Source organism: Schistocerca americana, chromosome X (assembly GCF_021461395.2).
Source record: "Schistocerca americana isolate TAMUIC-IGC-003095 chromosome X, iqSchAmer2.1, whole genome shotgun sequence".
Lineage (NCBI taxonomy): Eukaryota > Metazoa > Arthropoda > Insecta > Orthoptera > Acrididae > Schistocerca > Schistocerca americana.
In genome coordinates, this window is record NC_060130.1 from 558,127,298 (window position 1) to 558,145,202 (window position 17,905).

The 17,905-nt window shown below is 37.2% G+C and overlaps 1 protein-coding gene across 2 annotated transcripts in view; it reads left to right on the forward strand.

Annotated features, from left to right (window-relative positions):
• LOC124554888 (chloride channel protein 2) overlaps nucleotides 1-17,006 on the forward strand; it is a 532,144-nt gene extending 515,138 nt beyond the window's left edge. Inside the window, exons 18-20 of one of the 2 annotated variants that reach the window (XM_047128564.1) lie at nucleotides 5,432-5,594; nucleotides 12,735-12,962; nucleotides 15,374-17,005. In XM_047128564.1, the coding sequence (XP_046984520.1) occupies nucleotides 5,432-5,594; nucleotides 12,735-12,962; nucleotides 15,374-15,586 (604 nt within the window). In that variant the 3' untranslated portion in view covers nucleotides 15,587-17,005. Of the gene's footprint in view, nucleotides 1-5,431; nucleotides 5,595-12,734; nucleotides 12,963-15,373 lie in introns of both variants that reach the window. The other variant, XM_047128563.1, reaches the window with a different exon arrangement.
• Nucleotides 17,007-17,905: the final 899 nt, after the last annotated feature.

The following is a 17,905-nucleotide window of genomic DNA, read 5'->3' on the forward strand; positions in this document are numbered from 1 at the left end:
ATCATCATTAATACTGTCAAGCCCACTGTCCAAATATTTCAGTTTTAGCTTCGAAGCACTTTGAGTAGTTGAAGCTGATTTAAGTGTTGTATCACATTGTATTTCAGTATTAGAAGAGTTAATCCATTTGATCCATTTGGTGAACCAATTTCCATAAAATTTACATTGTTTAACACCGAACTTCTTAATTCTTCTCATTGCTTTCAAGTGGAATAAGAAACTCATGTACACAATAATAAATTCACACACACAATTACTTCACTACAAACAAAATATTTGCAGCAAAATCACAGCAAACCATGACTAAACTCTCTGCATAATCAAAAGATAAGCAGATGTAAAGCTTTCACAGGCTAGCCAACTTAAGGGACTAAATAGTCATAGAAACGAAATGAATGAGAAAACTTTATTTTTAACTGAACTGATGGTGTGGCATGGGGACATCGTGGTGCAGGCATTCACTTTGAAATTCCTGTAATTCTGGCACATTCTGTGGTCCATTTTCATGGAAGTAAACTTTTTCTCATTCATAAAACTACAGAGAATTATTAAGACAAAAATCAAAAAATTGATTTTTCGACAGTTATTCACATACAGGTCCTCTTAAAGAGAAACCTCTAATCAGTTCTGGAACAGTATCTCAGTTTGCATATTGGTGAAGAAGAATGCTGCATAACTTCATGAGAAAGACTTGCATGTGGGAATGGGCTGAGAACATCTATTCCAATACCAAAAGAAAACAACAAAATTCTTTGAGCACATTGTGGCTATGGATGAAACAGGGTGTCCATTTCTCATGTGCAATTCAAAGTCACAAAAAGCAGTCTCAAATGTCACCGAATCCAAAGAAGGCCCAGTCATCTCTGGCTGGAAAGTAATGTTAAGCCTGTTCTTCACTATCTGCAGGTGTAGTGGATGGTTGCTGGGACTGCAATCAATGCTCATTGCTATTAAACACTTAAAAGAACCTTTGGATATAAGTGCCCATGCAAATTGTCACAAAATGTGATTTTACTTCATCATAATTCAAAGCTGCACACTGCTAACACAAAACAGGAAACACTGTGTCCTTTCTGGTGGATGTTGTTTCATCACTTGCCTTACAGGACAAGTGTATCACCTTGTGCTTACTGTGGGCTTCATCCCTTAGGGAAGGTCCTTATAGGTTAGTATTTCACTTTCAATCAAATAGCACATAATGATGAGGAAGAATGATCCTTGTATCAACCTTTGTCCTCCTTCACTTATCTGTAGGCTTTCTTGATGCCTGATCATTATGCTTCTCAACTGCTGTACAAGATACTTATTTAGACAGATTTTTGATTATATGTTATTTTTATTATTACATGCTAGTAAGGATTACAAAAATAGGATGATGCTTACATGTTAGTAATTTTTATGACATAATCATTAATTTTCAAGGTAGTGGGTGACCAGGACACACTCTACATCAGCACAGGCTTCCAAATGCACAGCGATGCTTTCACATGCCTTCCTGCACATATCCACCGGAACACCGTTGAACTCCTGAACAACCAGCTTACACAGATGTTGCTCACTGATAAGGAAATTAACATAACCCCAAATAAAAGTCTGATGGGGTGCATTCAGGAGATCTGGCTGGCCACTCCACAGCCAATCCTGCGCTCAGGGAACACTTCATGCAAGAACACCCAAACAATGTTGGTGAAGTAGGGTGAGCACCATCTTGCTGCCACCACAGTTCACCAAAGTTGGGTCTATTCTGAAGTTCTGGGATGCCAAAATCCCACATTGACTCAAGCTAGGTTTCCCCAATGGTGCGATCTTCCAGGAAAAATGAGCCAGTCAATTCTATGCACATCACGCTGCCCCACATCATCACTGCTAAGTGCTGGAAATCATACCCAGTGGTGATATTGGGCATCTCTCTCTCTCTCTCTTTCTCTCTCCCTCTGTCTGTTTATCTATCCCCGCCCCTTTTTGAGTGAATTTACCGACCTAATGACTTTAATGTAATTTAAGTACCCATCCAGTTTTGACACAAATGCAGGTACCCATTATATTCTCATTTAAAGAGCCATTAGAATCTACAACCAAAGATATTTGGGATATGAGGAAAGAAACATGGGTAGAAGTGAGTGAATATTTGAGGTAGTTTACAGTATTATGAAAAGAAAAGTTGCTACTCACCATATTGTGGAGATACTGAGTTGCAGATAGGGACAATAAAAAGACTGTCACAAATAAAGCTTTTGGTCAGTAAGGCCTTCGTCAAACATCGATGATAGACACACACAGTTTCCCGAGACTGCAGTCGTGTGTGTGAGTTGCATTTGCATAGTGTGTGTGTGTCATCTATTTTCGACGAAGGCCTTACTGGCCAAAAGCTTTATTTTTGACAGTCTTTTTATTGTGCCTATCCGCAACTCAGCATCTCTGGTATATGGTGAGTAGCAACTTTCGTTTTCATAATACTGTTACATTCCATCCTGGATTTTCCATTGTTTGAGGTAGTTTATAAATTTTAAAAGAATGCAGGTCCACCCTCCAAGAAAGGAATGGTACTTGTAATTTATTGCTATGGTGGAGGGAAGTCAGCAGTCTGCATGATCTGTAAATAAATCATATTCTTATTTGTTTCCAATAAAAATTAAAAAAAGACCAACAGGCTTTATTTTTAATGTAGATGATGTTAATAAAACTGTAAGTCTCCAAAGCTTTGTTGATCTAAATGAGAAACCTGAAAATCATCAGTACTGGCATCTTAATTACTATAGTGGCTGTTTAACACTGTTTGCTATAACATATTACTGTCAGTGGGTATGTTTCACATGCAAAGCCAAAGATTTGGTGTTTAATATTCAGTTACTTACTTTTTTTTCACATAATGTGGCTTTCAACTCTGGCAAAAATATGATAACAGTTTGCATTACTAACACACTCCCACTCTATAGACATTTTATCTTACTCTGTTCCCCTCTGGTTTTAGAATTCTGGTGTGGTGGAAACCCTCTGAGTGAAAAATGATACTGCACTGGTAAATATAATTTAATGTTGTGACAGACCCTAGTTGGTATGTTTCTGCAGCTACATAAATACCCTGCAAACCATTGTACAGTATATCATACCAATCTTATCAATTTTCTTTTGTATTCTGTTCAGTTATTGAGTGAGGAAATAAAGTGAAATATGCATGTAAAATTCGAGGTCGGAGACCCCCCTCAGGGGAGTTTGGCTGCCTGGTGCAAGTCTCTTTATTTGATGGCACTTTTTGTGCATCAATGATGAGGAAATGATGATGAGGTCAAAACACACTCACACACACACACACAGTCCCAAGCGGAGAAAATTCCCCACCCAGCCAGAAATCATACCCATGGCTCTGCGATTGAGTGTCAATGATTCTAACCACAAGACCATGAGCTGCAGACTGAGTAAGGGAAAAATGATTATTTATATGTCTCTGTATACACCCTAATCTCCCTTATCTTTTGCTCATGATCCCTGCATGAGACATACATTAAGGCAATCATAATGGTCACACAGTCTTTTTTCAGTACAGCATCTCTGAATTTACCTAGCAGGGTTTCATGAGCACTACATCAACTTTCTTCCAGTGATTCCCATTTATGTTGTCCAAGCATTACTGTTAAATTTTTGTGTGGGCTGTAGCAACCTCTTATAGTATTAGCAATGCATCTCTGAATTCGTTCAATGTCTACTTGATAAAGACTACAAATATCTGAACAATATTTGAGAATTGGTCACATGAGTGTCTTGTAAGTGTTTTTCCTTACATATATGCCACATTTTCCCAGAACCCTTTCAACAAATCTACATCTTCCATCTACAGTTGCCAGTACTGATTTTGTGTGCTTGCCCCATTTCATATTGCTTCTTAAGTATTATCACTAAATATGTATATACTGTGATGTGCTCATGATGTTCATCACTAATCTTTTTATAGTTATTATGTTACATTTATCTACATTTAAAGAGAGCTGGCATTTATTACACTAAGTGGAAATCTTGACGTAGTATTTCAGAATTCCTTAAATTTGTGTAATGATGATACTTTCCTGAAAACAACTGCAATAACGGAAAACAATCTTACACTGTTGCTGATCCTATATGATAAATTGTCCATGTATATTGAAAACATTAAACATCCTATTGTGCTTCCTTGAGGCATATGCAGTGTTACTTTTGTTTATGTGAAATGTGCAATGTCCAGTGTAATGCACTGGATTCTGATAAGTCAAATATTCATGGAGCCAATAACATATTAGCAAAGATAGTTTATATGATCAATTCCTTGTTAGTAGTTGATAATATCGTACTGTGCCAACCCCCTTACGGAAAAATAGGATGACAAAATCTACCTGTTCATCTGTATCAATTGCTTGCAAGATGTTGTGCATGAATAAATATGCCTCGTTTCTTTAATAATTTTTATGTGAACATGTCAATTCAGTAATATAACACAAGGTACTGGCATGCAGTATGTCAGGATAGGGAATAGTTATAAATATCATGGCCTAACAATATTTAAGAAACTCCCTAAAAGTTCCCTTTCAGTGCCATTAAATAAATTCTAATGTATACAGAGAAAACGGGTGAATACTTAAGCATATTATCCAGTACAAGAATTTCAGGTGTGTGTAATTAATGACTTTGAGCCTCTGTCTTGAACAATGCAGATTCTGAAAACAATCTACAGTATTTATAATACTGTGTGTTCACCAAACATTGTGTCAAACTGTATTTTACATTTATACATAGAGAAAAACATTTAAAATTACATGACAATGTGTGCCACTCCTCTATGATCATAGTTAAGACAATATGCCGTACCTAATTTCTGATCTAGTTAAATATCTCCTTGTACCACAGTTTTCACTTAAAACGTGTAATGAGATCTGCTAGAAGCCAATGATATTGTAATTATAGTAACATGCAAACTTTTGTCCTGATCTGTGAATGTAAAAACTGTCTAGTCCCATCATGGTTTGGTGCCTCATTATGCTGTGGGTGTCCTTGTAACTGGCTTTGTGAGTTGACTCTGATATGAGAGTATGATATGTTCAATAGAAATAAGATTGGTAAAACAGTATGGTATCTGAACCTAATACCAAGGTAATGACTGAGTTACTATTAAAGACACAATATACTACAATAAACTGGTGGGGATTGAACAGAAACAGAAAATCATGGCTTACTTCATATATATGGTATCCATTTTCTCTGTGTACATTTGAAGTTGTTCAATGACACTGAATGGGCACTTTTAGGGAGTCTGTTAAAATATCATTAGGCCAAGATATTTGTAACTATTCCCTATCCTTGTCTTATGTCAGTGAATTGATGTGTTCATAAAAAAAAATATTAAAATTTTCCTTGAGAAATGTTCTTGAATTTCTATTATACTTTTTATATATTTTGTTTCCAGAATTCGATTAGCCTTTGAAGCCATTTTCAAAAAATCAGCAACTCTTCAGGATGTTAATCCAGAACCTGAAGGTGTGGAAATGGAAGCAACTGATGCCACAGATGAAGCAAATCATGTTAACACTGTTCCTACCAGCCCAAGAGCTTTGAAGAAGGTTCAGCTGGTTAGTAATCACATTGTGAAACTCTCACATGCACACACACACACACACACACACACACACACACACACACACACACACACACACACACTTAACTACTGGGCATGTTTATTGGTGTTCTATCTAGAAAATTTGATTCATCTTGTACTGACTCCAATAAGTGCTCTGACCTTAAATATAATACTGTTTCCCAAGACATAATTGTAGGGTGCAAATCTTGATCACCAACACACTCTCATAGCTGGCAACATGTTAATACTTACGGAAATGTAAGGCTGTAGCTGAGAACTTTTTCTTTTTCTACCAGACACTGTACAGTTCTGTTACTGGCAGTGACCTGAGATGATGGAAAATAAATTGTGCAGAAGTTGTTTTTGCAGAATTGCTGCAGCCATATTTCTATACTGTTTGAAAATATAGTATCATGTATGTGCCAGGACTTAGCTAAGCTGTATCAATTCAGGATATACAATCTATTACACACATATCCTGTCATTTCATAATACCAGGAGAATACAATCACATTGGTAAATTGTAAACCTGCACTCTTAGGCATAATTTAAGAACCTATAGAAGTTTAACTGTAACATGAACAACAAATATAAACACATTGTATGTACACTTAAACGTGATTTTTTGTTCTGTACAAAATAACCAAATGCATTTTAGTATTTCAAGAGTCCAGGAACAATGAATTATTCAAGGAAGTGTTTCGAAAACAACTGACTTTTTCCCTAACATGCAATAGGCCTTGGCAGGAATGTTACTGCTATTAATAAGCATCAAGGCTGTTCCTCCACTTATACTTCACACTTGTAAACTTAACCACATGCATATTGAAGGACCTCACACAATGTCTGTGAGTTTAAATTTATAATGCAATGCACAAACTACCACATGTGGCCTAGCAAGGTAATGATTATCAGTTGGAATACACTTTCCGCTGTGGCCATTGTATGTTGAACATTGAACCCAAAACAAAACAGATGCATTTATTTTGAAATTACTTCTTTGAATAATGTGTTGTATTGGTTACATTTATGTAGAATGAAAAAGTCATTATGAGAATGCTTTAGACAATTCATATGTGAATAACTGAATTCTTTAATGCTTCTTATAGACTTACGTGATTTACACTGAGAGCCACATTTTTATGCCCTTGTGCTTAATAATGTGTTGGTCCACCTTTGGATTGCAATACAGTAGCAATTCTGTGTGTCATGGTTTTGACAGACCCTTAGTAGATTTCCAGAGGTATACAGCACCAGATGTCTGCACACAGGTCGTGCAGTTCCTGTAAACTGTGGGCCAGTGGTTTGTGGGTGTGGAGCTGGCACCTGATAGTTTCCCAGATGTGGTCTCTCACGTCCAGATCAGAAAAATTTGCTGGCCAAGACATCAGTGTGACTTTGCCATCATGCTCCTCAAATGACTGTAGCATGATTCTGGCCTTATGGCATGGACAGTTCTCCTTCTGGAAGATGCAATCACTATCAGGGAAGACATCAAGCATGACAGGATGCAGAAGGTCCACAGTAGTGGTCATGTAGTCCACATCTGTCATGGTACTTTTGATTACTACCAGAGGCCCCAAGTGAATGTCCCCCACAGCATAATAATGGTCCTAACAGTCTGTGTTCTTATCATATTTCTTGTTTTGAGCAGCTGTTTTCCCAGATGACAGTTTAATCATACACTGCCATCAAACTGATGTAACAAGTAATGTGATTTGTCCGACTAAATGACAGATGTCCATTGATCTACAGTCCATTCTTGTTGATACTGTGCCCACTACAATCATAATTTATGATGTAATTGGGTCATCTACTGCAAAGCCCCCTGTTCAACAACATGGACTGAACAGTGCGATACCCAAAACACTTGTGCCTGCACCAACAATATACTCTTGTCATCAGATCTGCCACAGACTGCCTCCTGTCCTGCTGTGCAGAGTGGATAAGACTCCAACCTCCACATTTTTTGATAGGGCATGGATGTCCAACACCTAGTTGCCTACTTGTGGTTTCACTGTCCATGAACCACTTCCCATAGATGCTCAAAACAATGCCAGGTCATAACAGTTTGCCCTTTGTCAGAGTCACTTATGTCAGTGGATTTCCATATCTACAGCCTGCATCATTGCTAAAATGATTCCCCATTTGTCTCTGCTCCTTTTATATATTTTGCAAATTGCTTCAGATGCCCACAATACCAGCAGATGTCAATCAGTCTTCTGGTGTGCAGTGGTCATAAAGCTTCAGCTCATCACTGTAAATGACTGCATGTAGTTTGTATGCATATGAACAAAATATTGTATTACATTGCTTTAGTGTTTTCTCCCTGATGCTACCAAAATATAATGAAAATATTTATACTTATCTATCTAGAAGAGACTGGATTTCTCTTCAGCTCATATGCTCAGATTGAAATTGGTGTAAGTTCCTTCTATTTGAGCCCTTATAAGTTTGAAAGGTGGTCATAGATGGCACATTCATTCTTGAAAATATGACCAGCTTATTTAATTTTTTTTGTAAATCATGGTAGAGTGAAGTAACAGACCTGTCGTTACCACTTAAAAGCATGCAGTGTGTAACAAGCATTATCAGTTTCTCTTTAATAAAGGATAAATTATAAAATGTTAAAAAAGGAATGTTATGGAATATCAAAGTTGCTGTCTCTTCATCTACTATTGCAAAACTGACAGCTTTCTTGTCACTTGTAATGCTATGTCAAGCATGACTAGATGCATGTATAAGGAGCAATCAAAAAGTTTCCATTCAAAGGCTATGCATTCCAGAGTTGGTATGCCAATCAGGCAAAATTGCCATGACCATTGAGGAAATCATCTCACCAATGCACCAGGTTGAAGATACTTGTTTGGTAAAACACCATGTCCCGATGAAGAAGTCTGTAACTTCCTGCTACACATACTTATCTGAATGCAATCATTGACATTTCAAGGCCTTTTTTAAGAGACCAAAGGTGTGATAATTGCATGGAGAGAGATCAGGACTATAGGGTAGGTACTCAAGTGTCTCCTTCTTTGGTTGGCATAACTTCTGCATTACGACATTTGCAATATGGTGACATGCATCCCATCCCGGAACTTAGTGCAGCATTCCACAAAACAGTGGCTTTTGACAGACAAGCTACTCCATACACATTCGTCATCCTCAGATGGATTTCTACTGAGTTTGTCTTTCAGCAGCCAAGAAAAGAATAACAGCATGCTGGTCCTGTTTGGACTCATTTGGGAATAATGTCGCTGAAGTTCTCATTTCCATGAAACTTCCTGGCAGATTAAAACTGTGTGCCCGACCGAGACTCGAACTCGGAACCTTCGCCTTTCGCGGGCAAGTGCTCTACCATCTGAGCTACCGAAGCACGACTCACGCCCGGTACTCACAGCTTTACTTCTGCCAGTACCTCGTCTCCTACCTTCCAAACTTTACAGAAGCTCTCCTGTGAACCTTGCAGAACTAGCACTCCTGAAAGAAAGGATATTGCAGAGACATGGCTTAGCCACAGCCTGGGGGATGTTTCCAGAATGAGATTTTCACTCTGCAGCGGAGTGTGCGCTGATATGAAACTTCCTGGCAGATTAAAACTGTGTGCCCGACCGAGACTCGAACTCGGAACCTTCGCCTTTCGCGGGCAAGTGCTCTACCATCTGAGCTACCGAAGCACGACTCACGCCCGGTACTCACAGCTTTACTTCTGCCAGTACCTCGTCTCCTACCTTCCAAACTTTACAGAAGCTCTCCTGCGAACCTTGCAGAACTAGCACTCCTGAAAGAAAGGATATTGCGGAGACATGGCTTAGCCACAGCCTGGCATGTTTACCGCATGCATGTCAGAAAGACATGAATGCTATCCTAATCCCTGTCCATACATTGGGGATTATATACCCACATTGGATTTGTGCTACATTGCATATACACTGCAGCAACAGCCTCAAACAAAAACTTACTGATTGCCTCTTGTAACTACTCACATCAGTGGAGTTGTGGCTAAGAGGAATGATAGCATATTACACTTGATGTCTGCTCTCCACTTTGCTGCCATTATATGGCTACTTTTTTCTTGTCTCTCATTATTCTTATTGTTAATAACCACCTATGTCACTATGTTGAATGAGTATGGTTACTTACATACCTTACCTTTGCTGACTACTTCCAACTGCTCATTACAAATATGCTACATTTACCTGGTGATCCTGAAAATAAGACAACTGCCATAATTTACAGAGTCTTCCTAAGAATTTTCTTATCATTAACAAAAAGTGTGTTATCATAATTACAAATATTCTTTTTTTTTTTTTTTTTTTTTTTTTTTTTTTTTTTTTTTTTTTTTTTTTTTTTTTTTTTTTAACATAAGAGCCTCAAAAAATACCTGTAGTAGAACTATGCCAATTATTTGTTGAGTAAATTATGTTAATAACTGAAAATAGAAAATAAAGCAAAAACAAATACACACACCTAAAAAAGTTTTGCATCGCCTCAGTTCCAAGTTCCAAGTTGAAGCATTGTGGTGTTTCAATCTTTATCAAAGAAACATATAATGTAGAATATTGAGGTTAGATGTAACTTCTTTATCTATAAAAGCAGTTTCAGCCATATTGATACCAAATCAGAAACTAATATCTGTATCAGTGTATCACTCCTCTAATAATAACGAAGAATAATTTATATAAAACTTTAAAAAATTGATAATAATGCTCCTAAGATGTAAAAATTGCAGACATCTGATATTTGGCAATATTAACATAGACATTAGATATCGGACTACAAACGTAATGCACCTATTAGATACATTGAGATCACTAAACTCCGTCTGTCTAAGAGACAAATCCACCAGGCTCAATGGGTGTTTAGATAATACACACATCAAAAAAAGTTTTGCATCACCTCGTACCCAAGAGTTCCGGAACCTGTACAGAAAATTGGAATAGAGATCAACATAAACATCATTTTGATCCATTTTATTGCTCATGAAAACCACATATTGCATGTTGTATCACCATACAGTGAGATCTTCAGAGGTGGTGGTCCAGATTGCTGTATACACCAGTACTTGTAATACCAAGTAGCATGTTCTCTTGCATTGATGCATGCCTGTATTCATCGTGGCATACTATCCACAAGTTCATCAAGGCACTATTGGTCCAGATTGTTTCACTCCTCAACGGCGATTTGGCATAGGTCCCTCAGAGTGGTTGGTGGATCACGTCGTCCATAAACAGCCCTTTTCAGTCTACCCCAGGCATGTTTGATAAGGTTCATGTTTGCAAAACATGCTGGCCCCTCTAGTCGAGCAATGTCGTTATCCTGAAGTAAGTCATTCACAAGATGTGTACGATAGGGGCGTGAATTGTCATCCATGAAGACGAATGCCTCACCAATATGCTGCCGATGTGGTTGCACTATCGATCGGAGGATGGCATTCACATATCGTGTAGCTGGTACACTGCCTTCCATGACCACCAGCAGAATTTGTCAGCCCCACATTATGCCACCTCAAAACATCTGGGAACCTCCACCTTGCCGCAGTTTGAATTGTAACACGATGTCCTGTTGCTGCACGAAAAGCATTATTCAACATGGTGGCATTGCTGTCAGGGTTCCTCCGAGCCCTAATCCGTAGGTAGTGGTCATCCACTGCAGTAGCAGCCCTTGGGCGGAATGAGCGAGGCATGTCATCGAAAGTTCGTGTCTCTCTGTATCTACTCCAAGTCCAACCAACATCACTTTGGTTCACTTCGAGATGCCTGGGCACTTCCCTTGTTGAGAGCCCTTCCTGGCACAAAGTAGCAATGTGGACATGATCAAACTGTGGTATTGACCATCTAGGCATGGTTGAACTACAAACAACATGACCCGTGTACCTCCATCCTGGTGGAATGACTGGAACTGATCGGTTGTCGGAGCCCCACCGACTAATAGGCGCTGCTCATCCATGGTTGCTTACATCTTTGGGCAGGTTTAGTAACATCTCTGAACAGTCGAAGGGACTGTGTCTGTGAAACAATATCCGCAGTCAACGTCTGTCTTCAGGAGTTCTGGGAACCAGGGTGATGCAAAACTTTTTGTGATGTGTGTAGTTTACTTAAATTTCACAATAGTTCTTGTGTGTAACATAAGCCACAGTATCTATATCATCCTCTGCACCATCTGTTAATTCAGGTTTCCTCTTCATTTCCAGTGCCTTCATTCTGCTTGTTCCTAGAGTGATGGGGAAGCATTGCTGCTCCATTCGATGAAACCTTTCCTGCACATTTCTCTTACATGTTCTGCATTTTTCATTAATATATTTATAATCTGATGCTATCCATAAAAATTTCCTTCTGTGGCATCAAATTATCCTTCTGCTACACAGCTGTTATAACCTCTACATCATTAATAACCATCAAGTTAGTGTTGTATTGGCTGCATGCATCAGTGGTGATCCTTAGATGTAATATATTTATGTATGTCAACAAAGTCACGGCTATGATTTATAGCTGTTATGAATTTCAAAAATTTTTGTGCCTAAAGCTTTGAGAGTGAAATAAAGCTGAATGCTGTAATTATGTACAAAAAACACTATTTTCAATATATTAAGTGATAATCTAAAAATAACAGGAAATGCAAAAGAACTTCTAATCAAAACAACAACGTGTCGTTATTTTAATATCAGTATTAGTGATTTCACAATTTAAACTGTCAAGTTTGATCAGTGAATATAATATGATACTGTACTTTTGGGTGCTAAATTTGTGAAAAAACCAAGTTTTATAATCAGACAAGTGACATGTTTGTAATGACAAGCTCCCCAAGCAAGTAAACTGTTAGGAATTTTACTTCTTGTATGATGTAAAAATAATTACTCATGAAGTGTATATTAACTTTTATGAAATTTGTGTATCATCTATAAATGGTAATTTTTTATTGCTGTGTTAACACTGCTAAGTGAATGATTTGTTTTCATGTGATTTTTCTTCAATAAACTGTAACAGATAAATTGCATGCATGTTCAATATTATTCTTATGGAAGCGAAAAATTAAATTCACAGTGCTGCCAAATATTGTAGATATGCTAGTCAAAGTCAACAGAAATCATTGTATGTCTTAGCCAGGTGTGTCATGAACTATTGCACATTTACAGCCTCGAGAAAGGGTTATAGACATGTCTCCTGAGGACCAGAAACACTGGGAAGAGGAAGAAATGAGGAAAGCCACAAATTTTGAAAAGTGTCACATTGATCCAGCTCCATTTCAGCTGGTGGAAAGAACTTCCCTCCTCAAGGTCCACTCACTTTTCTCAATGGTTGGAATTAATCATGCCTATGTCACTGCCACTGGAAGACTGATAGGAGTAGTAGGACTGAAAGAGGTAAGTAAATGTTTCTGTGCAGTGAGTACAATTGTGTAGATATTTTTGTTGTGTTAAAATTTGCAAACATCTATAGAAAAAAGCTTGGTTTTGTATAGCATAATTTCACAATAATTTTTAAATATTAAGGAAGAACAAAGGGGCATTGACTGAGACAGAAGTGTTCTCAAACTGAACAAGATATGATTGAAAGTAGAACTGATTTAACGTACTACAACCAAACCAAGAGGACTAAGCTATCTTGATAAACTGCTGTTAGATCCTGTGTTTAACGGGTTACTGGCCATCAGAATAGGGGGTAGTCTGTAGTTAGTATACCACTCTCCCAGCTGTTCTGTTAACTCTCCAAAACTGAAGTTGCTATTTTCTTAAAGTACCTTCTCTGATATCTTCACGAGGCTAAGTGTGCCACAACCATGCCCTCCCAGGAATAAGGCAGGCAATAAAATATGACAAAAATCGAAACTGAACTCAGGTCCTCCATTTGATAGTGATCCTCATGACTAATTAGCTGCACACATGTTAAAACCTTAACAGAACATTTGCAGGTCACTGGTTCAGTCATTCATGAAACATGAAATAGTGTGCATGTTCACCATACTTAACTCTTCTGGACTTTCAACTGTGGGTTGGAAATATTAAAACAAAAGATGTAAAAGGAAACAGCAGTACCTCCCAAAGCATTAAATGCCTTATAACCTGGGCCTGTGCTGCAAAAAATTCAAATGAAAGTCTACATGCAGTAACGACTGTCCAGAAAGTTTTACTGCATGTATCAGTGAGTAATGTCAACATTTTCACCGCTTAATGTGACTTTCATAATAATAAACACATGAATCACACCTGAGTGGCAAGTAAGATCACATTTCTTACAGTAGGGCAGTCATTTTTGGCCCTCTCCCTTCTCTCATCATCATCCAACACACACACACACACACACACACACACACACACACACACACACACATCTACACTATTCAGATACATTTACAAACACAACTCTCATACTTTGTGAAGGAAGGGTGCCATTCTAGACAGAAAAACCTTTTTAATTAGGAGCTGAATTTGTACTTTGTGTTCTCCCAGCCAACAATACCACAAGAGTTTACTTTATTATACAATCAAGTTCCACACATGCTATGTCACTGAAGTCCTCTCTAAAGGCTCTATCCAATGCCTCAGAAAAAAATTTTAAGAGTATCATTTTAAAAAAGCAAAGGTAGTGACATAATTCAGCAGCATTAAATGTTAAAAGTCACAGGTACACGACAGAAAATTTGCCACATTGTTCACTATAACTTTGCAAAACCTGCACCTCAGTATATTTGCTCTGTCTAGATATATTTGGTGTACCCTCTATTATAATGCTAATATTAATAATACTATAACTTAATATATTAATTTTAAAACTCCCTATAAAAATCATTTGAAACTGAATATGAGGAGTTTCCCAACAGAAGGTTCTTCCAATTTCTTTATTAACATCCACTATATTACCCAAAAGACATTTATCTTGCTCTTACAGGTTGTTGGATACATGCATACACCTGTGTTTAACTCCTTTCTATTGTAGTGTTAAATGCATGATGTCTTTGTGGAGCTAATTTTTATGTAGGTATTGCAAACATGACTTCCACAATTTTTTGAGAAAAGACAAATAGTGATTATGACAGAGAACATTAACACTTATATATGAAGCAATTATCAAAGTATGAAATTTTATGAATAGTCTGTGTCAGATGTTTTCGAACTAACACCAGATTTAATTATCTTTCCCCTAGAACGTTATTACTGTAAGTCCAGTGCAGTCCCACCCCACCCCCCCTCAACACACACACACACACACACACACACACACACAAGAATTGTGAATCAAAATAATACACAAGACAAAGCAATCTCTTGATATAATTGCGTAGGCTTCCGCGGCCAGAGTCAGTCGATATAAAAGTTTTCTGGGTATGGTACCGCATCATAATATATAAAACTACTGCTGCTGGAGAAAAACCAACGTTTCAGCCACGGTTGCAGCAGCTGGACAAAACAACAGAAAAAAAGGTTTGAAAGGGGACAGAAGAGTGGAGGAAACCAGCAGCAGTAGTTTTATACATTATGACGCAGTGCCATACCCAGAAAACTTTTATGTCGACAATCCTGTATTTGTACTAATGCAACTTTCAGCAAAGATAAAGATTCAGATCAGAACAATGAGCACTTCCTCTTGAAACCAAATTGTACCAAACAGTTCAAAACGTTTGTTTGTGATGTTAGTATATTTCATAAATTCTTATGTGTTTTGAAAATTCTTTTTGATTTTTAGTAAATGAAAGCATGTTTAATTTTTTAGGCAGATGTACTCTAGTAGTGGTCACTTCCACCAATATTGTATTAATATTGATATAATTTTTCAGTTACGGAAAGCTATTGAAGATGCAAATGCTGGTAACTTGCCTGTGCAGCAGCAGCCAGCAGCAAACAGAAGCCTTCTAGAAGTGCCAAAATTTAGTGAAGGGCAACCACTAAATGCTCCTACAGAGTCTGTGTCAAGCAACAATACTGTGGGAAGTGAAAGTGACTATGAAGACTCAAGAAATGAGCAGAATTCCAATACCTCAGTACATTAGTGGCTCTACACCTTCTCTTCATTTAAGTACAACAGGAAACATCCCAAAGCCAAATGCACATCAGAAAAACATTAAATGTGCAGCACTTGTGATTCAAATACTGATGTGACCTCATAAAGGGCATTTTAGATTACATTGTAGCTGAATATATTATGGTTACATAGAAGATCATTTCCTCATAATTTTATTATGTGATATTTACTAATTTATTGTGCATTTTTCATATGACTATTGTCTCTATTAGATCGAAAGTTATTCTTTGTGTAGCAAATATGATTGTGTGAATGTTATAACATCTTGCACAGATGTAGAGTAGATAACCACGGCTCTATGTGCAGGATAATAGTTGAAATAATTTATACTGAGAGGCTGTGCACTGTCTTGGTGGATCTTCAACAGAAATTACTAGGACAGTTTACCAAAAACAAAATACTTCTGAAAATACCTGTTAGGTTTTGAAAATCACCTTATGCTAAGTCTTTTTAACTGTTGCAGGCAACATAATTGTTTCCTGTGTTATGTGTGTAAGCTATTTGTTCTACATAAGTGTGTGTGTTTGTGTGTGTGTGTGTGTGTGTGTGTGTGTCTTTTTCTTTGTCTTTGTCTTTTTCTGTAGGCCTACATGTGAGTGAGTGATGGTGTTTATGAACACAGAAACTATTAATTAGTTTTCATATTTAAGCAATTGTACCAATGGGAGAAATCAGAAGAAGTTTTAGATATTTATAATAAATTTAAGACATATTTTATTTTTCATGTGTCATAATCCTTCTTTTTTGAGAATGTAAGCAAATTTCATTCTTTCTCCTAATGTTGACATGTTGTTTGGTTTCCTCCACTCTTCTGTCCCCTTTCAATTTTTTTTCTGTTGTTTTGTCCAGTTTCTTGAAACGTATCCTTACCGAAACTTTTGAATATTTGCTATCATTTTGTATCACCTCCTTGAACTGTTGTATTATCTGGAAAGTTTATGATTTTTTGGGAGCTACGGGGTTTCTTAGGAATGAATGATACTCACTAAATCCTCAAGTTACATTTTCTTCCTTCCTTTTTTATCGCAGCTCTCCCTTGCTTCTTCAGCTGTTATCTCCAATGTACTTTTCTCTTTTATTTACAAGCCACCAAGGCTATATGTAGTAAGGCTGTGGAAACAATTGTCTTTCCTGTGTTGTTTGTGTCAATTTATGATAAGCAGCTGTGTGGTATGCTCTGCCATGCAAGCAGCATCCACTGTCACTAGTCTGAGTCTGAGCTAATTAATGACTTCTTGCAGTGTTGTACATATATTGTCCAAGGAAATATCCTTGTAATAATATTTAATCAAGACTTAAAAATATTTTTAATTGTAATATATTCTGTCAGTATTACACAGTTACTGTGAGTCATAAATTATGTAGTGAAATAAAAATAAATATTGATGAATTTATTGATCTGAAATAAAATTGTTTCTGTATCATTGCACTGCAATGATAATAAAATGCCATCACATCTTGAATTGGTTGTTTTGGATTATTATGTAATTCCAAGAAGGTAATAATCAAAATAATTTTCATACACATATTCTGAAACATGCATGAAACCTTTAATACACATTTTGTAACTGATGTACTGTACAGTAATAGATATTATTGCAAACTGCTTAAAGCACTCCACTCACAAGTACAGCAAGGGGAAAAGTGACTGCCTACATGCCACTGTATGAGCCCTAATTTACGAGTATCTTATCTTAATGGTCCTTATGTGAAATGTACATTGGCAGGAGTGGAATTGTTCTGTAGTCAGCTTTAACTGCTGGTTCTCTAAATTTTCTCAATAGTGTTCCTTAAAATGGACATTGCTTCCCTCCAGATATTCACATTCGAGTTCCTGAAGCATCTCCATAATACTTGCATGTCGTTCGAACCCACCAGTAACAAATCTAGCAGCATTCCTCTGAATTTCGTCAATGTTTTGCTTTAGTCTGACCTGGTGCAGATCCCAAACACTTGAGTAGTACTCAAGAATGGGTCACACTAATTTCCAATATGCTGTCTCCTTTACAGATGAACCAAACTTTCCTAAAATTCTTCCAACTATTTGTCTTCTCTACTATCCCTACTACAATCCTTACATGCTCGTTCCATTTCATTTTGTTTTGCAACATTATGCCCACATATTTAATCAATGTGATTTTGTCAAGCAGCACACTATTAATAATGTATTTGAAAATTATGGGTTTATCTTTCCTACTCATCTGCATTATCTTACACTTTTCTACATTTAGAGCTAGCTGCCATTCATCACACCAATTAGAAATTTTGTGTAAGTCATCTTGTATCC